Source organism: Pteronotus mesoamericanus, unplaced genomic scaffold (assembly GCF_021234165.1).
Source record: "Pteronotus mesoamericanus isolate MK-2021 breed Mesoamerican mustached bat unplaced genomic scaffold, CSHL_Meso_final contig_84, whole genome shotgun sequence".
Taxonomy (NCBI): domain Eukaryota; kingdom Metazoa; phylum Chordata; class Mammalia; order Chiroptera; family Mormoopidae; genus Pteronotus; species Pteronotus mesoamericanus.
The window spans coordinates 6,707,306-6,732,857 of NW_026555267.1; the positions used below are offsets into that span (position 1 = coordinate 6,707,306).

At 48.1% G+C, this 25,552-nt stretch overlaps 1 protein-coding gene across 7 annotated transcripts in view; it reads left to right on the top strand.

The window, feature by feature from the left end:
* Positions 1-25,552, top strand: part of MSI2 (musashi RNA binding protein 2) — a 373,521-nt gene that overhangs the window by 224,049 nt on the left and 123,920 nt on the right. For all 7 annotated transcript variants that reach the window (XM_054585454.1, XM_054585450.1, XM_054585451.1 and 4 more), the window contains exon 7: positions 13,484-13,532. In XM_054585454.1, the coding sequence (XP_054441429.1) occupies positions 13,484-13,532 (49 nt within the window). The remainder of the gene's footprint in view (positions 1-13,483; positions 13,533-25,552) is intronic.

Sequence of the window (25,552 nt, forward strand, 5' to 3'; positions counted from 1 at the left end):
CACTAAAGCAAATTGACAGCTCTTGAAATGAGAAAGATCTTTATCCTTCAGAGTGTTGATGTAGAAATAAATGAAAGAAAAACATGCTTGTTGGGTCTTGAAGCGGCTTGAAATGGTACCTTTTATTTTTAAGGTACCATTAGATGAGAGTTTTTTCCACCACCCCTCTTTTTCTCCCTTTAGGGAGTTGCGTGGCTTGGGGATTAGGTGGGAGGGCTGGTTTTCCCTGTCACCGCCGGTTGCAGAGACCTGAGTCATGCTTCGGACATTAGGATCGGGCCCGAGACTTCCAACCCGGAGGTTGACAGAAGGAATGTGGGGCCTTCAGGGTTGACTTCACTATTTAAAAAAAAAAACAAACAAAAAACCTATCAGCCATCAGGGTTATCCCACCCCAACAAAAATGTCCAGGTGTGCTTGCTTTAGACAGAGTACCCGCCTGACTGTGCCCGGCTCACCCAGGCTGCTGGGGACCCCAATTTACAATTATGACAAGTCTTGACAAATACATTTCCATGCCTCAGGAGGAGTAATAAATACAACATTTCAAACCATATAAGATCTGTGTTTCAAAAATAAAATGAAAGAGGAGGGCTTTGGTGACTTAGAAAAGCTGAAAATCACTGGATCGGAGGCTCTTTTCTATCTGAATTTTTTTCTTTATCCTGCAAAATCTTTCGGAAAATCAACAAGCATTTATTGTGCGCTCATTTTAGTGTTAGTTGCTCCAGTAGGCGCTGCAGGTTTGCAGAGCTGCTTATCAAATTTACTGATGACCAGGGGAGATGATGAGATGGGGGGTAGGGACTGCCAACGCAGATATTCATGTGATAAAATAGTATTTCAGAGCACAGTATACCCGTGCCAGGCATGAGACACAGGTAAGGGATGTGAGACACTTATTTATGTGTTCTTTATCCAAATCAAGAGAACTTTGGGCAGAATTATTTGCATTATAAACAGATTGCTCCTGGGTTTCTTGAAATAATGAGCCCCCTTGTGGTTTTTAAAAATTATTATTATAAATTTTTATTTTTCCATAGTGAAAGACTCACAAAAAGTTGTGAAAATAGTACAAAGAACTCTTGTGTACCCCTCACCCAGCTTCCCACGATGATAACAGCTGCCGTAATCTCAGCACCTTGTGAGAACCGAGGAACTGATGCTGGTGCAACATCACTTTTAATAGGCGCGCGCGCACGTGCATGCAGGCGTATGCATAGCTCTTTGAAACCGCATTGCCTGTGTAGATGCAAGTGACTGTTACCACAGTCAGGACACAGAACTGTTCCCTCACCGAAAAGAAACCCCTTATGCAACAGTCACTTCCTTCCCCTGCCCCGATCCCTGGCAATCCCTAATCTGTTCTCCATCACTATAATTTTGTCATTTCAAGAATGTTATAGAAATGGAATCATACAGTATAGGGGATGCCTTTGAAATTGATTTTTTTTTTCAGTCAGCATAATTCCCTTGAGATGCATTCAAGTTGTGCACCAGGACTCGTTTGTTTCTCTCTCTAGGACGTTTTTGCTTTCCCCGTCCTCTGTGAAATATGATTGATTTGCATACAACTCATTACGGAGCAGTACATAAAGCAAGGGACCCTTATGAGGATAAACCTCACTCATCCACACTGGTTTCACTGAATTGAACTTTGTGGTAATCGATATAAAGTCAGTTACTCCGTCTAACAGACGTTCGTTGAGTGTCTGTGTGTGCTGTGTACTGGCAATAACAAGTGCTTTCATGTATATAAATTCTCCTCCTCAAGGCTAAGGTGAAGGTTAACAGTGATCATCACTCCTTTTACAGACAGGGAGACAGAGCCGCCCTGGAAAGCCTTGCCCAAGACTGAATGTAGGTGGAGATGGTGGGGTGGGATTTGAACCCAGGACGCCTGAGGCACACCAGGTTCCTTTTACTCTATACTCCGGCTCTGTCTGGAGACACAGAATCTCTGGAGAGCCAGTTTGCTCCTCTGCAGAAAAAATGGGATGGACTTAGCACTTCCCGGTTCCTTCCAGCTCAAATATTTAATGATCTCTCTGAACAAGAAGAACTTTGCCAACTAACCGAATCCTTTCGCCTGTGGCTGCACTTGAACTTCGTTCTCAGAAACATTTTGTTAGCCATTATTGGAAGATGCTTTGAGAATTTAAAAGTAACGACATAGAATTCCTTTTAAAATAGTTTGTAGTTCAGACCTTCCTTGATTTGCTGATATTTGATAAGGTCTTAGGGTTAGGGCATAAACTTAGCACCCCATGGAGTCTTTGACACAGGGCCCTGGGGGTGGCATTAGAGAGCAAGGGGCTGAGGAGATTGGTTCTGAGACTGCCCTGCCTGGAAGGAGCAGGGGTTTCTTTAGATGCTATTAGAGCCCCAATCAAAAGCTTTGTGGTGGGTGGAGCTTGGTGCTCTGATTCAGGTGCCTGACGCCACGCAATTGACAGGATTCTGCCATGTGCCGAAATGGGGCTTCAGATCAGAGGAAGCTGCTATTTCGGGCAACTAAGTGCTCCTTCTGCTGAAGTCAGGCCTGCGCAGCTGGATCGAGGGGGTGTGGTGGAGACACTGAGTTTTTGAAACTTCAGAACGAGTTCAGAGGAGCCACTGGAGAAGAGATTTCCTGCACTGGGTGGGAAGAGGAGAGCTGATGTCTTGAGTCACTTCTGACTCCTGAGCCTATGATTCTGAGACCAGTGGAACCTCCTCTCCTCCGGTTACCAGTGTTCATCCCACCACCTGGCTGACCTCCTCAGAGTCCAAGGCAGCTTCAGACGCAGGGGCCTGGGGTTCCAGGGGGCCCCTGACCTCTGGCACATCACCTCCCCCCTCCCCAGGGGCAGTCAAGGAGAGAGGTGGGGCTCTGCAACCTGCTGGAGCAGTGTACCTCCCATCCCAGTGGCAGGGGACAGTGTGGGATAGGGAGGCGGGGATAGGGATCGGGATTGTGTTGGACAGATAGCAAGCCTCAACAAATATTAGCTTAATGAATAAATGTGTCAACTGTCACTAATTCTCCATCCTCCCCAGCCAGTGTGTTAAAGGGGATGGGATAGAGGGTGTCCGAGAGAATCATGCACCCGCAAGTTTTCTCCCCCAGGGCCCTGGGCTTTCCAGGGCGCACACAAGCCCTCTATCCCATCATCATGTCATGCCATTGATCTACCCCATTTTCCAGGCAGAAAGAAGATACAAATGGCCCAAGGGACTGAAACCAGGACTCTTCCAAGCCTACAAAATCCGTCTCCCCTCTTCCCTCCCCAGGCGTATGGCTGCAGCTACGCTTGTCACCATTCGAGATTGCATTGGCCACAGGAGATGCGGATGATTTTTCCATTTGGTCCTGATGTTTATTTCATGCCCATCAATATCAGCCCGTATTAGGACAGATGAGGTGGTTATTTACAGGCTGTGCATTTTCACACTTGGTAATTATAAACCCTTCCCCTGTTCGGTCAGAATCGTGGAGATCTATTTTGGCAATTAGCAGTTTAGTATTTGTTTAATGGGAATGCAAGAGAGTGTTACGGCACATCAGCGCTCCACTAATGATTTGCCTGTCTCCTCTGGAGCTGGCAGGTTTGGGCCTTTTTCACGGTAGGTGAGGCCTGATGGGGAGAGGCTGGAGGGGGGAAGAAAAGCACATTAGGTGTCCTGGTCCCCCCCCCTCCACCCCTCAGTGCACACTTGCAAGCACGCACACGCTCACAACCGATGCTCTAAACGGGCCCCGGATTTTGAGCACAGCAGCCACCACTCGAAGGCGCTTCACACAAGAGGCCGTTAGGCCAGATGCCATTTCCATGTGACAGCTGTCAGGCCTGCCGGAACCAACTGCTTCTCCTCCAACAGCTCGTGCCCGGGCTCTCTCAGTGACCCTCTCCCACCACCTTCCTTCTGCGCGCCTCCTCCTGTTTAAGCCCAGCTCAGATATCCCCAGAGCAAGCCTTCTGCCTCACCCTCCAGGGAGGTGCTGGGGCCTGGGCTTTGCCAGCTCATCCAGATGGGAGGCCCCGCCCCTGCCATACATTGTATGGGCAGCCTCTCCCTTCCCTCGCACTTATTAAGATGGCGCCTCCCGGGACTGCTCCCCAAGGACATGAGGGTTCCATTAGTGGCTGTCCTTTGGTGTGACTCATTTGCAGTAAGAAGAGAAACTGTTGGGTATGGCTCCCCGCTTCACTGCATGGAGCGTGTGTGCCCACGTATGTGCGTATGTGTAACCGAGCTGACTCCGAAAGGTGATTGCCAGGCGGGGCAGTGACTTCAGACAGCACCTGTGTTCTGTGCGGTAGGCTCTCACTGGCCACCACGGAAGCCTTCCTAACGATTCTAGGAAGGGGGACGCGCGCAGGAGGGACTTCCCTGGGCTGACTCCTGGGCGGTTCTGCAGCTCCTCTACCAGTCCCACGTCTGCGGCCCCCTTGCTCTGTCACCACGGAGCAGCTCGGTGATCTCTGGGCTTTTAGAGTTCACCGTTCTGGAAGGAAAAGGCCCCTCCATTGTCTTTTTCACTTTGCCTCTCTCCTCACCCCACTCCTGAGCCTACCAGAGGCACGACATTGCTCCCTCCTCGGTTACCCCATCACCCGTCTTAACTTTTGTTAGGGTTTTAAGGCAGTGTTTGTTGGCTCATTTAGGAGACAATGGTACTACGCTAAGCCCTAGAGATTCAGAAGGGAAAAAAATAGAACACAGTTAAGGGAGACCAGTAGAAAGATGGAGGGACTTACCTGGTTTTAAATCCTGGCTCCACCATTTGCTGCATGTGTGGTCCTAGGCAAGTCCCTTAACCACAGTGAGCCAGTTTCCTCACCTATCCAGGGTGGGGCAAAAGGAGGTTTGCAGTTGTTCCTATGGAAAATAATGTAATAATTAATAAATAATCATCATAATAATGCAAGAAGAAACACTATCTTTCTCGTTTCAGGTTCGCAACTGTAAACCTCCCTTTGCCCCACCCTGTATAATGGGTATGATAAGATCTACCTCAGAGCTATTGTGATAATTAAATGAGCTTTGCAAATTGCCTATTAAGAGCCAGTGAATGGTGGCTATTATAATAATCATTTGGGGGGGAGGGGGGAGGCATTCCATAACTTAGAATCTGATACTTAGTGTCGGAGTCGGACTCTCTGAGCAGGAGGCTTTGCCTTTAGGTAAGTAACATGTCTGAATCTCTAGGATAGAGTTGTTTGGAGACCCCACAGCCTTCAGTTCCCATGGACTTGTTAACTTCATATCTGCTATATGATGAACACTTGTGTTTGTTTAAGTTAAACAGGGAAAAGGAAGGACCCCAAAGAATTTTTTTTTGGAAAGTAAAAGTAGGATCACTAAAGAAGAGTCTTGCCAATGGGGATATTCTGGCCTCCTGTGGGAGAGTTCAGGAAAATGTACTTAATGCACCAAATTGTATATTAAAAAGTGGTAAAATTTGTTATATGTATTTTACTACAGTAAAGAGAGTGCTTAGGAGAAGAAGAAACTAAGCAGACTATTTTTTTACTCAAAGGCATGGGAGTGAGTTAAAACAGGCAAGCGTTCAGGTGGCTGCAAACCAGAAGGTGGTTGGCAGCGTCCCACAGAGTGAAGGGTCGCCAGTTCAACTCCCAGTGGGCACAGGCCTGGGTTGCAGGTTTGACAGCCCCCAGTCGGGGCACATACAAGAGACAGCTGATGGATGTTTCTCTCTTGCATCAAAGTTTCTCTCCCTTTCTTCCCCCCTCACTCACCCTCTCTCTAAGCAGGGGCGGGCAGGGTGAGATTGGACTCGGGAGACCGGCCGCTGAGCCCCAAGCCTGCCCCGTGCCAGCCAGACAGCCGGGGAGGAAACTGATGCTCATAGAATTTGTAATAATCCCTGTCTCCTGGGGTGGTTGTGAGGACCAAAATGGTAACAATATATAGGAAAATATTGGTGGTGGTGAGAGGAAAACAACGGTTTTATTAGGTTTTCTTAAAGCCCTGTGTTCAGTTTCCGAGCTTCTTCCAGGACAGAACTTTGACTCTCTTGTACCAAGACCAAGACAAGGTGAGGTGAGTCCCCCAAAAGCAGCATGTTGCAAAGGGCTGGGCTGAGCCTGGCTCCTGGCGGGCGATAAAGAGCCAATGCGTAGGCAGCCAAAGGCCCATGCGATCCCCTTCATTCAGGGCCCTCTCCCCACATCCGCTGTGATTAAGGCTCAACTCAGCTGTGTTCAGCCATTGAGAACAGGGGATCTCCGCCTTGGCTGCACCCTGGAATCACTGGGGAGCTTTAAACGCTCTTCTGCCAGGCTCCCTGCTGCAGAGTGCTGCGGGTTTAACAGGTGGGGGCGGGGCCTCGGCAGCAGGGATTTCCAAAGTTCTTCAGGTGATTCTGGTGAGCAGTCAAGGTTGACAACCACCGATCTAGATTTCCATGTGAGCTAATGGGATTTTCCAGCCTGCTCCCCTTTCTCCTCCATTCTTTCTGTTGGGCAGTGAGTACAGACAGACCAGCACCACTCTTTGCAGGGCTGGAGCTTACGGGACAGTCTCATTTCTATAAACTAGACACCATCACTGGGCTGTAGGGCAGGGGCAGATTCTGTTTCTGTGCAGACTGACTGGGGAGAAGTGGAGAACAGCACTGTCCTAGTTCCGGGACAACTCAGGGTTGAGGCAGCCTCTGTGTCCTGCTCCTCTCTCCTGGGTGGTCCCACCTCGTATGCACGAGTCTACACTCTTGTGGGTTTAGTGCCGTGAGTTTATAGAGCATAATAAAGCCTGTGAAGCCCCACGCACTATAGTATCATGGTATTGCATTTATGAGCGTTTATTTAAACTAACACTTAAAGAGTTTGAGTGAGAGCAGGAAGTGAAATTCAAGGGCATTTGTTCTGGGGGAGTTTGAAGAGCTGCATTTCTTTTTTTCTTTCCTCTCCCTCCTTGTGCCTGGCCAGATAATTTAAGGATCATTTGAAGTGCCATTTCCTGCTGGGTTCTTGATACGTATGGTGTGTGGGTGTGTGTGTATTTGTATCCCAAGAGGAGTAGGAAATTTCTCCAGGTGTCTTGGCCACAGCAAAGCTCTGGACCATCTTCACAGAGTTTGCAGAGAACCAGCGGCGAGTCTGACACTCCCAGATGTTGTCCCAGCGGGCTCTGTGTTAGCTTTATAGGTAGAGTCTTTACAGATGGATCTTAGGTGACCACCTCATAGAGTTCCCTCCTTTCACAGATGAGAAACTAAAAGACAGAGACAGGAGGTGACTTGCCCTCACTGAGATCCTGGATCCTACCCATGACTTTGTGCAGCACCACCTAGCACGCTCAGCTGCCTCCCAGCACCTGCTGAGTTATTACCAGCAACTCTTTTTCTGATTAGCTGTCTCCTGGGAACAAGTTTTCTTTGTTCCCAGAGCAGCGGCACTCACTATGTAGCTGGGGAGCCAAAACCTCAGGCAGCAGAGGCAGCAGTCTGGGGGCAGGTTCTAGGGTCCCAGTCTTTGGCCGACCAGCTTGACAAACAGAATTTATCTCTCCTTTCAGAAGCTTCTTTGCTTCGTGACTTGAAAGGCTTCCTCTTCAGTTAGCATGTGCACTGGCTAAAGTCTCAGCTCTGGATATGGTCACCGCCTTCTGACTACTTCTAAAGTCACCCAGCAAGAATGTCTGGCTCACAGTAAATCTTTTGACTCATTATAAAGAGGGGTTTGCTCATTCATTAAATGAATTAGGATTAGAGAGCATCACCCACTGACTTGAGTGCTAATTATTGCTGATTTTCATGGTGCTCATTTAGTGAGGAACATGTCGCCAATTTCTCTTGGTGTTTCTGGGATCTCTGTCTCCAGCCTTGCTGTCGGGGTCAGATTTGGAAGTGGTCCCTTCACACCCTTGTACCTATATTTCACTCAGAATGTGGAACCTGGTAGGTTAATATCAGCCCACATTCTGCATTTTTGCCTCCTTCCACCCCCTCTCTTGCCTCTTTGTTCAGTCTGTTATCTTCTGATACATTAAAAGCTGCCTTTTTTTTTTTTTTTTTTTTTTTTTTTTTTTTTAAGAACAGGGACCATGTACAAGTTACCGATTGCTCTCAGAATGCTGTGTAACAAACAGCCACAAAACCTCAGGGCAGACAATAGCTGTTTCTTTCATGTGTCTTGAGTCTACCGGGGGTGGTTCCCCTGATCCTGGCTGGGCTCACTTGCACATTCTGGGGTAGACTAGCTGTCAGCCCATCTAGGCTGGCCTCAGCTGGGGCAACTGAGGGCACTTGGCCCTGCTCCATGGGCCTCTTGGCATCTAGCGGACTACCCTGGGCATGCCCTTCCCTGGGGATGGCAGGGGTGCAAGAGAGAAGAAGCAGAAACAGGCAGTCCTCTGAAGACTGGAGATACGATACCATTCTGTCCACCCCATGTTACTGACTATAAGAAGTCAAGTTCAGCTACATGGGGTAGGGAGATGGACTGTACCTCTTTGGGGAGAGGGACTGCAGAATTACAGGGCAAAGGGTGTGAGGCCGTTCAAGCAACCATTCTGCAGGGACCTCTGTGATTTGCCTCTTGTTTGTACTTAGGCTGATGCTCTCTGTAAATAGTGAACACCTAATAGGTACATGTTGCGTGAAAGTCAAGTTAACATCAGCTAGGTTTTCTAATCGCAACTGAGGTGGCCGAGTGATTGTAGACTAGATGTTGTCTGGTTTATTCTGTTAGAAGGATCCTGGCGGAGCCTGAATTTTTCCTGCATCGGGTGCAGGGACAGCTTGGTTGTCACAAAGAAGTCCCTCTTCTTGTCTTCTTTTCTATCATAGTTTACTGTCACCATTATCAGGATCCTAGAATATAAACATCCAAGAGATGGGGAACAGAGAGGGGAGAGCTGTTGCCAAACTGAGGTGTATCAGTTGCTCCTGGAAGAGAAATTTGTCCCCTGTATTGAGCGCTGAGCGTATATTAAGAGGAAAAAGCAGCTCTGCCCAGTGCCTTTGACCTTTCCTCTTGTTGCTTCCTCATCCCCTTAGAGCAGCACCTGGAAAGTGGGGTCCACGGGCCAGGAGCTTCATCAGCACTACCCTGTAGCTTGTTAGAAATACAGATGCTACTGAATCAGACACTCTGGGGGTCTGTGTTTTAACAGGCCCTCCAGGTAATTCTGATGTGGGTGAAGTTTGAGAAGCCCTGCCCCAAACCCCATGGCCACAGAGCTAACATCATAGCTCCCGCTGTTGACCCTCCTGGCTGGTGTGTGCGTGGTACATGCCTCTCAGGATGATACAGTGTAGTCTCAACCTTGTGATAGGCAGAAATACATGTTCAGGACACTCTAGCGTTAATACCAGGATAGGATGTCCCCAACCAACTGACATGAAAGTTAACTTTATCCTGCTTTGTCGTTCACATAGATATACCGCCAAGAATGTTAGAGCTGTGTTTTCAGCCTGTCTTATGTTGTTAGAAGGCACATCTCAAGGTTAAAACAAGTTTCTTCTCTCAAAACAGACTACAGGTGTGCCAGGATGTGGGAGAAAGAATTCTGAGGTTCAGACACCTCCTCTCCATCTCGCTCCCTCCTGGGATCCCCAGGACCACGGGGCCTGCGGGCCCCCTCCTTTGGTACAAAGAAATCTGCGAGGCAGGCAAGGGCACTCTCAACCCAAAATGAATACCAGTACTAGTCTTGAGAGGCAGGGTGGTGTCCCTTGAGGACACATTTGGCGAAGGTTCAGGGATAGTGGCTAGAGGTCAGAAGAACCTGTGCCCAGCCCTGCAAGCCTCTGCGTCCTTCCAGCACCAAAGTGAGGCCTGGCCTGCGTGCCAGCATTGGTGACTGCGCAGTCAACTAATCCACCTGGGCTTTGTGCATTTGCACACGCATGTGCATGTGCATATATGTGCGGGAGGGAGAGAGACAGACAGGAAGACAAAGGCGCCAGACAGACACACAGAGGTATCGGTTTGCTGGCTCCCAGGGTAGATACCGGTTACCTTGACTGTGGCCCCTCTTTTCTTCATGACGAAGACTCACACAAGCCACTTCTGTTTGGTTCACACAGAACCGTGAGAAACAGCCTGCATGCGAGGCCATGTTTTTCATTCTATTCAGTCTTTGTATATTCAGATTCTTCCAGTTTCAGCTCTTGCTGTTCTGCCAGATTTCCATCGCATTGGTGGCTCCTCTGAATTAATGTGTTTTGCAATCACCGAGAAGTTTTATCCCCCCCCCAAGCACCAGGACTTATCCAGATTGATTTTGTCCCTTTCTTTTTCTTCTCTAGCTACTTCTTAGATGTTTTATTTTGTAAAGTGTTAATAGAATTTTTCTTTCGCCCTGACACTTTATCTATTCAGGGGGTCTTTGCGAGTCCCATTGTACAACTGGACTATAGAGGAAAGAGCTCTATTCTTTCCAACAATGGTTGCCCTAAAAAAATATACACAGCTCCTTCCCCTTGCTCACCAGGGTGGAGCAAATGGTGGGAGGGCAGCGTCAGAAAATGCCCAGACTCATGAAGAAAAGGAGGGGGCCAATCATGCACTGTTGAAAAAGGGGTTTGAAAATACAGTATTTTAAAAATTCAAAATATTTATTTCCTAAGGGGAATCTGAGTTTCAGTACCAAAACATGGCCCGCACAGAAGGAAGGCTGTTTTCCTTACTGTTAGACATCTTTAGCTCAAAATAAGGACTTGGCAAACATCTTAGAAAATATGGAGATGGGTGCGAAACAGATGTCACATTTACCTGCGTGATACCCAGCAGGCCTCCCCCATCCCCCCCACCTGCACCCCAGGCATTGGAATTCTAATTGAGGCCCAGGGTCTGAATCTGCAACACCATATGCTCAAGTGTGACTACTCTGTGTACAAACAAACCAGTTGGTCTTCTGGTGGTTTTGCTTGAGTGGCGCTGGGGAGGCAGACGCTGTGTTGTGTACGGCCTCAGCAGGTGCGGGGGTACTCATCAAGCCTCTGGCCCTGGAGGGGTCTGCTGAAGGCACCCTGTCCTCCAAACTAGCATCTCCTACTCCTGTCAGCCTGATGCCCGGGAGAGAGAGGGCAGCTTCCTGCTGGAGGAGCAGTCACCATGCAAGGCCATTTTCCTCCCAGTAACTGACTTCAGAAATGGGGACCAGAAGGGGAAGGCCCCAGGAGCCTGTTTGCTCAGGCTCGGTTGCTTAGCAACAAAATGGGGCCCTGACTCCAGAAGAGATTTTTAAGTGAGGCCAGCCCCTCCAAGGTTTGTGTCCGGCTTGCCTACCCCCCTCTTCCATTCTTACCTTTACTTTGCTTTTTCCCCTATTATATTTGATAGTGTCTGGACAAATGGATTTGATTTGTCTGGAGGCACCATTTTAAACCTGGTTTTATCGCTTCGCCCAGTGTCTTCCCCTCCATTGGACACTATAGTCTGGGAGGAGTGAGGAATGAATAACCTATGATTTCTTTTCTCAGCCAGCTTAGCTCAGACCCCCAAGCTCATTTGTGCCTCTTTGAGCTCCAGTGAACAGTGCTCAGTCCTTTCTAAGCAATACACACACCAAAATTGCTTCAGGCACAGAGCCTTCTGGCTAACAGCTTTGTCGACCCGCAACCACGTGGGTGAGGTTTTATTTTTACTGCCCGCCTTGGGCACAAAATGAATGAAGAAAAGAGGCTGCTCACCTGGCCAAACCAGGTACAGTCCCCAGGTGAGTAGCTTAATCGGCTAGGACATCACCTACACTAAAGATGTATATTTTGTGGAACAAACAAAGGATTGGATCATAAGTTTTTAAAAGTGGAATTCAAAGCTCTACATGGGAATTGAGTGTAAACCCTGAAATTTTATTGCTAGAAATGTCCAGAAGGGTTGCAGGTTCATAGGAGGACTGAGGACGGGACTAGGAAGAGACAGAGGATCCTTGGGCATTTTCTTCTCTGCGATGATGTTTTTGAAAAAGGTTCTAGCATCAATGTATTTGTCTGCTGGGGCTGCCATAACAAAGTACCACAGACTGGGCGGCTTAAACAACAGGAGTTCATTTTTCTCACAGTTCTGGGGGCCAGTGGTCTCAGATCTAGGCAGGGTTGGCTTCTTTGGAGGCCTCTCCTTGGTTTGCAGATAGCCACCTTCTCGCTGTGTCTTCACTCTCTACCTGTGCCCAGATTTTCTCTTCTTAAAAGGATACCAGTGGTACTGGATCCAAGCTCACCCTAATTTACCTCATTTTAACTTAATTACCTCTTTAAAGACCCTGTCTTCACATATAGTCATGTTCTGAGGTGTGGGGTAAGAGGGGGTTAGGACCTCAATATATGAATAGGGGGGCACAATTCAGCCTATAGCAATCAAAATGTTAAAGTTCCATTGTTTATAACTGGAAACAATTTAAATAGTCATCAGAAAGATAATCAAGTAAGCTATAGCTTCTCAGCCCATAAAATATTATACAGCATTCAAGATAGTATTCATAATACCTCACCCCATTAGAGTGACTATCAAAAAAAAAAAAAGAAGAAGTGTTGGCCAGGATGTGGAGAAATTGGACCCCTTGTGCCCTGTCAGTGGAAATGTAAAATGGTGCAGCTGCTGTGGAAACAGTATGGTGGCTCCCAAAAAATTTTTTTAAAAAATAGATTTACCATCTCATCGAGCAATTTCACTTCTGGGTATACACATAAAAGAGTTGGAAACAGGGACTTGAAGAGATATTTGTACTCCCCTGTTCACAGCAGGCTTATTTACAATAGCCAAAACCTAGTTTTCATCGATGGATAAATAATAAGCAAAATGTGGTATATACGTACAATGGAATATGGGTGAACTTTGAGGACGTCATGCAAAGTGGAATAAGCCAGGCACAAAAAGACAAATACCATATGATTCTACTTACGTGAGGTACAATACTTAGAGTAGTCACAGTTATATTACGGAAAGTAGGATGGTGGTTGTCAGCAGCCAAGGGGATGAAGGGAATGGGGAGTTGTCGTTTAACGGGTGTAGAGTTTCAGTGTTGCAGGATGAAGGGGTTCTGACCGTGGATGGGACAGATGGCGGTGATGGTTGCACAACGTTGTAGATGTATTTAATACCACTGAACTGCACACTTAAAAATGGGTAGGATGGCAGTTTTTATGTTATGTGTATTTTACCATAACAATAAAAAACTGGGGGAAAAAGATAATGTAGTAATCCAGGAGTTGTTTGCAATATTGTACTGTTATATGTAAAAATAAACAAGGGAAGATTCCATATACAATATGATTGAAACTATATTAAAATAGGGATAGATTTTTTAAAAAAACAAACCAACAAAAACTAGTGGGAAATAAATACACCAGATATTACCTGTGGTTGTGCCAGATGAGAAGACCAAAAGACAAGTGATTTTTTTCCCCCAGGTTTTTGTATTTTCAAATAGTGTTTAATGAGTGACTGTGGCTTCTATAATGGAACCCTCCCCTATATAATTTTTTGTGTATTCCTAAAGCAGACTCCATTTTGTATTTGTTTTGCAGGTGGAGGATGCAATGCTGATGTTTGATAAGACCACCAACAGGCACAGAGGTAAGAACCCCAGTTTACAAAGGTCATCCCTCCACCTCTTCTGACCCCAATCCCACAGACGTCAGATGCAGTGAATATCCCAAAATCAAGCAGGGAGAGTTAACCTGCTGTTGAAGCTGTGTGTTAATGGAGGGCCACAATAGCGTAAAGAATCCAGTTACTGAACAGTTCGAAAAACCATTTCCTCTTGGCTTGGGAACTATCATTGAATTATGCAGCCACACCCAAAACAGTTCAGACATACCTTTCTAATCCTGGCTTTTTTAGCCCTTGGTAAACCTCAGCATTAAGTGATCCAAGCAGAAATTATTCACAGTAATTACTCAATTGAATTTCCAATTTGCATTGAAGGAGGTGGTTTAGAAGCACACTGTCAATCTAAAGAGCCAAAAGCAAGAGAAAGAAAAGCCGCGTAGGTTTACAGGACCGCGAGGCCATCACAGACTAGGAAATGTCCTTTTGTGCCTCTAGAATGTTTCGAGTGCGTCTGCTCTTGCGTCTTTTCTGTGGTCTCCTGTCCCTTCCGTATCTTAGAAAATGGGTCTCAATTTGGGGTCTGTGAACCCTTGAAATGACACCCACACAATGTTTTATGTTTGCGTTTTTCTTGGGTGAGCATCCCTATCTTTGAACAGATTCTCAGAGGGGTCTCTAACCTCCATTTCCCCCACCAGCCGCGCCCCTCCCACCCCCAAGAGCACGTTAAAATTATTGCTTTAAACAGAAAATTGTTCTAGAAAATCTGCCCAGAGGCGGAAGGGTCAGAGGTGCCTGTTCTCCTGGAGCTCCCGGTTTCCAGTGTTCCTATTAACAGGCATTACTGGACAAAGCCTTGATGAGCAGGGCTGCCGAAGTCGGCGCGGCGGGGAACAGTGTCCCTGAGAGGAGCCTTCGTGAGCGGTGTTTCCTTGCCACTTGGATTGCATTTAGATGTTTCTTGTGTTGTTTACATTCTTGCTGTCACCTGTGATTAGAAGCAGTTACCCAGCGCTGACGGTCTGTCTCCTGTTCGGAGCAGGCAGGCTGAGTGAAAGAGAGGAAAGGGTGGGAAACATGCTGGCGGGGTGGGAGAGGGAGGGGGTGTCCTGAGTGTACCTGGTAGTCGGCTTCTCGTGCATCATTTACAGCGTCCTCAAAAGGGAAGATGGAAAACTGGGCAGAAAACTGGGGTGTCGATGGCGCGTATGTTGAGAAGGGCTGGGGAGGGGGTGGAGGGTGAAGGGTAAGGTGAGGCAAGGGGAGAAAAGAAGAGCTTACAGGTGTGAAACCGCTGCCTTTGTCCTGCATTCCAGGAGTGAGAGCCCAGAGAGGGACAGCGCTGAGCAGTTCAGTTTTCCTGAATCATCGCCCACGTTGCCTCTGTCTTTATGGCCTCTGTGTCATTGTCTCATTACATCGTCACAGCAGCCTCAGGAGGGTTGTTGTAACTGTGGGGAAATCACTTAACTTCTTCATACCTCAGTCTAGTCATCTGTAATACGGGGATGATAATAGGGTTGTGTTGGCCAAAAAGTCTGTTTAGTTTTTAAAAGACACATTTTTCATTTTCACCAATACTTTATTGGTTTGGATATTTTGAGCATGTTGCCTGTCTCCCACTCTCGGCTTCTCGTGGGTGGAGGCCAGAGGTACTGCTAAACCTCTTCCAATGCATAAGGCGGCCCCACAGCAAAGATTTGGCCAAAATGTCAGTAGTACTAAGAAACTTCATAAACCAGTTCTAACACGTTCGATCAGTCACAGCACCTTCTCCATACACTGCACAAATCTTTTTTTGTGTTTAATTTGCATTTTTAAAATACTGAAGCATACTACTATGCTTTCTTGAAATAAGCATAATACAACAAAAATATTGTATATTTTCTTCCATTTTCAATATTAAAATGGCTGCACAAAAGTTCACCAGTTTTGGTAAGTTCTTTTTTTAATGCGTACCAACATGACAGCTGTCACAACGCAGTCTGACAAAATGGTTTCAAAGGGAGTCAGTGACAACTAAGCGCTACTAGAACCATCTTACAGAAAAAAGCCAGATGAAATTTTTGGCCAACCCAATACTTCCTATAAGATTGTTTATCATCAACTGTCCTTAAATATTAGTTCTTCTTATTACATCATCATCATCATCATCATCATCATCATCATCATCATCATCATCTCCATCTCCATTTTGTCGACGAGATAAGCTAAGCTCAGAGGGTGTAACCACTATACCCAAGGTCAGAGCAGGTACTCAAACCGAGGCCCGCCGATTTCAAATTCTGCTCTTTCTCCATCGTCTCCACCTGGGAACGGGTTTGTTAAGAATGTTTCCATGTGCCTATTTTCAGGGCCCATCTGAACATGGCACTACTCTAGTGTTCAGTGTTAGAATTTGTAATCCTGGAAGGTTCCCCAGAGCCTCCTAGGCAGAATTGTTGTCATTCTTTTTTGAATGCCAATGAATGAAAAGGTATTTTTAATCTCCTGCTTTGTGTCAGGCCCTGGGCTGGAGGAGATGATAAATCATGTCATTTAACCCTCACAGCTCTGCAGGGAAAGAGGTCGGTCGCCTAAGGGACCTGAGAGGGCCACTGACTCTTAGTATCTAGTAACCGGCAGAGGTGGATTCACACTCAGGATACCCGGCTCCCTAGTGCCGGGAAAGGTTCTCCCTTATTTCTGACCCAGTTGCCTCCTGCTGTGCGTGGAGCCTCTTCCCTCTTTCCGGAGGTGCTGGGTGCAGAGGTGGATGGGGTGGCGGTCCCTCTGTGACTGCGTGAGGGAAGCGTTTCCTGTTGTGGGGTGCAGGGAGCTCCATGCCACCGCCCAGCACCGAGCAGCTGCAGGGTTGTCCTCACTCACTCTCCCAAGCCAGGCCTGCTGGTGGGCGTGGCGGGCAGGCGGTGGGCAGAAGCCCCAGGGCATGCATGGCCCCGCCTCAGCCAAGCGGGGCCTGCCTGGCCGCCCCCCTGCCCTGCCAGAGTTTCAGATTTCTGTGGTAGATGCAAGACCCCTTACGTGATTTATGGAGCCAGAACAAGATGACAGGCCGCCACCCACGAAGTGGCCCAAGTGGGTGCGGCCAGTGGGGGTCCAGCCTGGTGCTGCTGGGGCGGGAGGAGAGAGGCAGGAAGGGAGGGGTATCTAGATGTTTCAACAGGAGGAAAACATGCCCTCCCTTTCCTCCCTTTCCTCCCTTTCCTCCCAAGCAGAAACCCACTCCCCAGTGTTTCTTCTGTGCAGGTGGGAGCTTTGGCCCGTACACGTTTCCCAGCCCCTCTCACCAGCTGAGGGAAAATTTCACTTGGAACTGGGTGCTAAAGCTGGGGTAATACTTCAGTGACTCAGAGCAGTTAGGGGAGGAAAGAAATTTTTTTTATAAAAGAACCTATCACAACAGAAGCACACATCACATATGTGGAGCAAGTGGGCCCCACGTCCCTGGCCTGATGGCGTGTGCGTTTGGAATCAGGTGATAAGCACAAGAAAATAAAATCCTCCTGAGCCACCTTGCCCCAACCTTCCCTTCTCCTCCTCAGCTTCCTGTTTTCCATTATCTTATCAAGAGGAAAATGCTGCAGTAGCAGAAGCTGAGGACACCTCTCGGCTGGCACCGCCGCTAGCTTGCTTCTGAAGGAGCCCTGGCCATTAACCTCTCCGCCTCGTCACAGCACTTGCTGGGCACTCCTCAGGCTTCGGCCCTGGGCCCGCCGGGCAGCCCAGGGCCTGGCCTCGTCCTTACCCCCAGGCACTTTGAAAACCACCTGTGAGGCCCGGGAGCTGTGGCAGCTGCGGGGCAGGGAAAACGGCACAGGACGGGGCCCGCCTCGTGAAGATCCAGTCAGCCAGGCTCAGGGACACCACGCAGGCCGCACTTGCCATGACGAGACAGAGGTCAGGGCAGAATCTCCTTCCACTATTGGCCCCACGGTGGCCACCCCCTGCTTCTGTTTCCTCTTGGTCCTTCAGGGACACGGGTGGCACTCAGTTACACCTGCACAGCAGTTTGCTCCTGTTCCCAGAAGCGCTAGCCTGTATCTCTTCCCATATTACATTGGCACTTGGACTTGCTGACACCGTGGGCAAGGATTCAGAGGACAGGAGACAGTGAGCCCTCCCAGGATGTGTGACCTCCGTCCCGCAAGCAGAAGAACATGTGTGGTCTTCCCATCTTTCTCCTCAAAGGGACACTCATTGAGCTTCGCTGCCCCTTGATGTTTGGCGGGCGATGCTTTCCCTAGCTTCTCCGAACACCTCAGGCTCCTGTTCTGGAAAACACGGGAGCCGGGGTCAGTGAGCTCCAGGATCTGAGAGTGTCCAAGATTAATGCCTTTTTCTGCTTTTGTTTTTGTAACTAGAGAAAAGAGGTGAGCATGTAGGTTGGGTCCCCTGAGCTGAGGAATAGCATGTAGCAGTGTCCCTGAGGAGGAGTGGGCAGAGGGCGAAGGCCACCTGTGGTGCCCTGAGGAATTCCGAAGATGGGGCTGCCCCCAGTTGGGGGAGAGCATCAGCCTTTACTCCCCTATGTTGATCAGTCATTGGACGCACACCACCCTGGGGTGCAGCTGTGACCTTGGGCTTACACAGAGGAAATCCTGGAGGGGCCAGACCACTGGGGCCATCCTCTGGCAGCGCTCCCAGTGGATCCTGAAGGGGGACCTGCGTGTCCCATCACGGCACGCACTCTGGGGGTGGTGGTTCTGTGTTAACCGCCATACCAGCACACTCAGCGGCAACAGCCAGCACTTCCTGAGCACTTACATACCAAGTACTTAGCACAGCGCCGCACATACTGTTGATCTTTATGACAGTCTTAGGTGAACTCAGCCGCTCAGTCGCACTCTGTTTGACCCAGAGTCTCTGCTCCGAGCGAACACCGTGCTAGGCAGTGGCTTAAAGCAGGGAAGTTGCTGATTTGAAGGGCTTAAGCACCTCCGCTTTATTAGTCTCTCCTCACCTACCATTCTTGGTGGACTACAGTGTACCCTCTTTCCAGATGGAGAAACTGAGGCACAGAGAGTTTTGGAATGCTGCATAGCACCCTCTCATAGCCAGGCAGGAGCTGAGCTACGAGAAGAAGCTGGGCCTACCTCGGCCCTGCCCATGACTTCGTTTCCTGGCCTTCCTTGAGATTATTTGTTCCCGAGCAGGGGTGGGGCAGTGGCTTTCAAGTTTCCTCAGAGTCATCTCATTTGCTCTCTAAAAGTTATTAGAGGTGGTCTGAAAAATAAAAATGGGGCTGATGATCAAAGGATTTAACCATTTGAGAAAAGTTTGTTGCTGTAACCTTGCAAAACTCAGATAAGATCTTGAATTCAGCATTAGGTATTGATCCCAGAGAGGGGTTGGAGGGGAGGACGGGGAGGGAAGAAGCTGCAAGGTGCTGTCCTTTCTAATTCACTCTTTGGTTGGCAGAGGCCGAGAGCCAGAGAGAGGGAGGCATGTGGTTCGGCCTGCTCTCCCCTCTCTCCCCACATCAGCCCTATTTGAGAAGGAGGAATGTGGGGAAGCTGGTTGCTGAAATACATGCCACATTCGCCTCCCTGTAGGGAAAAGGAGCCCCCTCCCTGATCTTCATTCCAGAGGAGCCTCAGCTGTCCCTCCCCTTGACCCCAGGGCTCGAGGTTCATGAACCCTGCACTGCTGGGTCCCTCCACGACTGGCCCATCAGGGGAGACCTGGGTGGTTGGGGCCCAATGGAAAATGAGCCTGGTGTCTTTGAAGCTTATGGGCGCCTGGTGCGGGTCAGCTGGAGAGGGAGTGGTGTCTGGCGGAGTACAGAGGAGACTTAGAGCCTCCCACTCCCTGCGGCTTCCATTACCCAGCAGGCCTCTTTGCTCCAGAGGCAAGGGAACAGGATACACTGAGAGAAAAATAAAGATCAATGTGATGGATGACTCCTCTCCCAACTGTTCCCAGTCGCTTATTAAGTGCAATGCTAATGGCTTGGGAGAGGAACAGCAGCTCTGACACAGTCCCCGGCCCCCCAACGGGGCCCCTCGCTGTACTGACCTCAGCCCCAGAGTGGTTTTGTGAAGCACAGACGGTCCTTCCCAGGGTGGCTGGAAATGCGCGGTGGACCCATGTGGCCAGAGGGAGGAGCTTCCTGCAGGCCCCACCCAGGGCATTCAGTGGGACCCAGCTTGGCTTCTCCCATGAACCTTGTATAACCTCTCTGCCCCGAAAACCAGCTGGCTGGAGTTTAAGGCCTTCGTAATTTGTGTAATCAGTTTATTTATTAAAATGGTGCCAGTAAGATGGAGCTGAAACTGTGAGAGAAGATAATGCTTTTCTAAATGAGAGAAAAAAGGGCCCTTAATATCCTGACTACCTGCCAGACACTCACTTTTGAAATTGACCTCTGAAGTCCAGAATGACTCTTTTTATGTACACTGAAGTGGTTGAAGAATCACACTGTAGTTATTTACATGTATTAATGCCAATTTCCCACGGTGGGGAGGGGGCATGTAAAGAAGGTTTCACAAAGGTGTTAAAAGAGAATAGCATTGCATCATGGGTAGGTGTGGGATGTCGAAGATAGTGTATTTGTGTTTTTTCCTAATGTGATCCCAGCATTCTGACTACCGAGGGAAGAGGGCTGGGACTCTACAACCTGTAAATGTGACATTGTACGGTGGAAGAAGTATGTTTGACAAAGGGGGTAAGTCCCCTCTGTTTGGAAAAGGGTCCTTGGATGGGTTAGCAAAGCAGGATAAGGGTTTGCAAAATCACAGCCAGTGATGACCCTGGTGCTGATGTGCCATGAGGGCATGTTGCAAAATTCTAGTGCCCGCGGCTGCGGTCTGGAGCCGGGTCCGCCTCTCTCAGATGACTTGTGCCCTCTGCGTTTTCCCCACCTCTCAGATCTGCTTGCCCGTGTCTGTTGCTGGTGGTGGCGGGCACCCATTGCACTCTACCCGACGTCTGAGAGGCAAGCTAAGGAGGGGTTTGTTGGAAACCTGTAAACCAGTAGCTAATCACTGTTAGTACTGATTCCAGTTCCGCCCCTGAGTTGGAAGCCCATTGACAAGAAACCTGCTGGACTTCACAGACCACTAACACCAACCAAGGGTCCTCACCGTACAGAGCTTTCCTTCTAATTTGTAGTTTTATGTGTCCGTCAAGCATGCCATTGGGCTCTCTAATGCAAGTTGAGATCTAGATCAAGTTAGGTGATAATCCTATTCCCAGAGTGCGCCATTGTCAGTGTGGGGTAACTATTTAAGAAAGAAATTGGGACTCCAGTGCAGACTTAGAATGGGGTAGAAACCAGTACCACTGAGCCTCCTCCAGTCCGCTCAGATAGAAGAGACCAGGGGCAGAGGGCTGGCCGTGACGTGGACGTGAATTGCTGCCTTAGAGCACTTGAGAGAGGCTCTGTTGGAAGGCAGTTACGTGCAGGCTTGAAGCCGGGCACACTTGGGTTAGAATGAGGAGGACTGACAGTCCCACAGTGGCATAAATGTCAGCCCCTCTCCTCGCCACTAGATTCTCGGATCCCAAGGTTCTGTGCTTCCGACTGGGCTCATTCTAAAGCCAGGGCCATAGAAGTGCGGTGGGCATGCTTGTGCACCCATCGTGGGGGGTGTGCCCTGGCAAGGCTTTGCCCAGAGGCCGGGCAACCTTGCCCCACCCCTCGGCCCCCGCCCATGCCCCTTAAGGCCTGGCCTGTCATCTGACCTGTCTCAGGACCTCCTCCAGAGCCTGCAAGGAACTGGTGGCAGTAGAGGGTGCGGGCGGCGAGGGGGTGAAGAGCCTCAGCCCCCCACCCTGAGCCATCTTTCAGAGACCAGCCCCTGGAGCTGTCTGCACATTTTATTTACTTGTTAAACAAACACCATTAGCCTTCTGGAGAAATTGGTGCAAACATGACCTCGCAAATAACCAATTAAAGGGGCAGGGTTGAAGGGGAATGTGAATTTGAAAACATGTAGAGGAGGCCATTAAAGATTCCTGTAGATACCCCAGCCCTGGCAACATTGATCTGAGACCTTAATTTTATTTCTGACAGGAAAGCTAGGAATGCGCTTTAATTTTTTTTCCCCCAAGCTAACTAAATTCCGGAAGCGCCCATTCCGGAGCTGTCTCTTGAGATATTAATCAACACAGTAGCTTGGTTTCTGTTCGCTTGCTTTGCTTTGTAGATGGGAATACGAAACCCTTAAACCCTTAACTCGATCGCAGCAAGGCTGGGGACGGGCGCCCCGCGCCAGAGGGGCTGGTGAACCCAGGGGAGCTTGGCACCCTGGAGGCTGGGCATTTTCTTTAGCACAAGTATAAATCTTAAACTTCTTTCCTTTGGAATAAAAGCCCTGGCATCAAAAGGGTGCTGAGCTAATAGGTCTTCCTGCCTCCCTCCTGGCTGTGGCCCACGGAAGCAGAAAGAGAGCGGGCCTGGGGTCAGCAACTCCATTGACCCAGAAGTGATTTTTTGTAGAGAGGGACAACGAGGCTTTTGTTCAGCTCCATTCCCATAGAGGCCCAGGCTCCGACTCTCACGACACGTTTTAAGGTCTCGGTGAGGGAAGAGTGTGGAGGCCTGAAGAGAAAGGAGCCTTTCGCTTGGTGGTTTGATTACAAGCACCCCCTTTCTTAGCAGCATCACGGCGCCGCCAGGGGCCATAGTGGGGTGGTCCAGGGGAACCAGAAGCCAGGGGCGCTGCCTCCTACTGGGACTAGAGGCCCCCCAAGGAACCCCGGTTACTGTGTACCCCTGGCCTTGAGCTGCTGCTTTGAGCCTTGCACAGGATCCGAGGCCAGACACCAGTTCACCTGAAGCTATGTATCAGCACAAGGCGCTAAAAGGGGTGTAAGTTTTCGTGTGGGCCACACTTGGCTTCAAATCCCAGCTTTCCCGCGGAGCCCTGTTTGGCTCGCCGTGGAGGCAGCACTCCTGCTCTGTCAGAGTTAAATGAATCTGCTTGTCAGGCGCCCACAGCAAGGGGTCAGTGCCCAGCAGTCTTCGATCTCCCCTTTCCCCCTTAAAGGAGACCATCGGTTTTAACCTCTTCAAGTAAACTAAAATCTGTGCTTGAATGTTTGAGACTCTAGTCTTTAAAAATAACGTTCCCCTCTCCTCAAACACAAAAATATATGCTTGCATGTGCACAGACTATTTCTGAAAGAGTACCCACAAAACTGGTTGGTGACAGAGAGTAAAATGGCACAGTGGTTGGGGGCACACGCTCCAGAGCCATGTAGCTGGTGCTTGAATCTAAGTCTGTGACTTAATAGCTGTGTGACCTTGGCAAGTCACTTTACCTCTCTGACTTAGATTTCTCATCTATAAATAGGACTGATGATGCTGGGTTTGCCTGGGGCTTACGTCAGTAAGTAAGCGTGACAGTCGCTGGCCAGGGCAAGTACTCGAGTGTGTTTTATACCCATGTGCATATCCTCATAAACTACAAATATATATAAATAAAAAACAGCATTTGCTTCGGAGGAAGAGAAGTGAGTGACCAGAGGCAAAAAGAGGCGGGAAATCTCTTTGTTGTATACTCATTTACCTTTTGAATTTTTGTACCACGTGCACATATTACCTATTCAAACATGTCTTTCTTGTTGTAGGCTTTTAAAATTCCTTCCAATCGGAAGTGTAAATGTAGTGCTATAACAACGTGAGATTTTTTTTTTTTAATGTCACCCCATCCCTAACACAATAACTGTTGTCACTTCTCCCCCGTTTCTGACATTTTGCATAAATATTTTTAAACTTGGTTGTAATTATGGGTTGGCACAACATACGGTGTCTCAAACTTTGTTGAATGAGGTATGGGCCCTGCCTCGTCTGGCTTGCCTGTCCTGCCAGGGAAAGGGGCTGAGGAGCTCCAAAACAAACCATGATTTTATGTAGCTGAGACTCCTTTGCCTCTGAGTTGCCTCTGTCTTTTATTTCCATAAACAGAGAGTCAGATAGATAGATGAGGATTTTCTTAGTAGTTTCTGCTCCTCCCAGACAATGTGCTATTAATAGACTAGCCAGACGGGCCCAGGTCTGAAAAGAAACCAGTTTGCTTGAGCTTATTTGAGACCAGAGGGGAGAAAGGTCAGAATGAGGAGACCCTTCATTCTAGGAGTTCAAAGTGCTTTTTAATTTAATAGGAAAAAGAGTTAAAAGCATTTTCCTAACTCACATTAGATTAATAAACGTGGGGACCCTACACAATGTGGCAAGTATGTTGCTTATAGCTTAAGAGTCAAAGCAAGTACCCCAGTTAATGAAGCTTGTGTGGTATGTGGGCTGTGTGACAACAGGTGAGAGTTTACACTACTGGGTTCAAACTTCAGAGCTACCACTGATGAGCTGTGTGACCCTGGGCAAGTTACTAAACTTCTCTCAACCTCTGTTTTCTCCTCTGTTAAACGGGGCTCACATCATTCACTCATGGACTTGTGAAATTTAAGTGAAATAATCTGTGTGAAGCATCTGATGCTTAGGAGACTATCAGTAAATTTAACTTTATTATTATCATGATAACTACTGTTACTTTACTACTAATGAGAATACTGTTACTGTCGTTCTTGGGGAATGAAGGCTGAGGCTTGCTAATTAGAGAAAATGTTAACACTCTAGATGACTGTTGGAAGATGCCATCAAGTTTCCAAGATGGGAGAGTATTGTGTGGGTGAATTGTATCCCCCGAGAAGATATCTTGAAGTCCTAACCTCTGGTGTCTCCGAATGTGACCTCATTTGGAAATAGGTTCTTTGCAAATGTAATGAAGTTAAGATGAGGTCTTACTGGAGTAAGTCAAACCAGTGTGACCGGCATCCCAAGTAGAGGGAGGGCACGTGAAGAGAGATGCGCAGGGAGAATGCCACGTGACCACGGAGGCAGAGACTGCAGTGATGCAGGTATGAGCTGAGGATGGCTGGTAGCACCAACAGCCGAGAGAAAGGCACAGGACAGATTTTCTCCTAGAACCTTCAAGAGAACGTGGACCTGCTGACATCTTGATTTCAGACTTCTGGAGCTGGGAGAGAATAAACTGCTGTTGTTTGAAGCCACTCCAGTTTGTGGCATTTGCTATAGCAGCCACGGGAAACGAGTGCAGAGGGCTGTGCAAGGCTCTCTGTTGCACGCGGGCCCCCGCTCCCCACTGGCCTGCCGTCCCAGGGAGCAAGCGAGCCTTTTTCCCCCTGCACGTTCCTGTCCATGTCACAGCCGCTCCCTCAGCAAAACTATGTGCAAGAGAAAGTCAAGAAAAGACCTTTCAACCAACTGAGAACACAGCCCCCAAATCCTGACATAGTTCATACCTTGACCAAGCCTAATTTAGCCAAAGATCTTGAAATTGACCTTAGGATGTTAAAGATACTTTTTGGTCCTGAGACGCTTGAAGAATTCTCAGGTTTACATTTTAATTTAGTATTGGGTTGGCCAAAAAATTCGTTTGGTTTTTTTTTACGTAAGATGGCTCTAGTAGCATTTAGTTCTCTTTAACTTTATTTGAAAAATTATATTAGATTGTATTGTGACAGCTGTCGTAGCAGTGTTCATTTAAAAAGAAAACTTTTTCAAAATTGGTGAATTTTTGTGTAACTATTTTAATATTGAAGATGGAAGAAAATGTGCACATTTTCAGCATATGCTTTATTATTTCAAGGAAGGTAAAAACACAACCGAAGTGCAAAAAATGGTTTGTGCAGTGTATGGAGCAGGTGCTATGACTGATCGAACGTGTCAAAAGTGGTTTGTGAAGTTTCATGCTGGAGATTTCTCGCTGGACGATGCTCCACGGTTGGGTAGACCAGCTGAAGTAGACAGCAATCAAATCGAGACATTGAGAACAATCAGTGCTATAGCACATGGGAGATAGCGAACATACTCAAAATATCCAAATCAATAAAGTTATTGGTGAAAATGAAAAATGTGTCTTTTATTTTATGGAAAAAACTAAATGGACTTTTTGGCCAAGTTTTCTAAGATGGGAAAGTCGTCTTTCAGAAGCTTTCAGAACTCAGTCATTTCTTTGTAAGCCAAGGAATAGCCAGTACATGCAGGAGTCGTCCAAACTCCCAGCTCCAAGAATGCA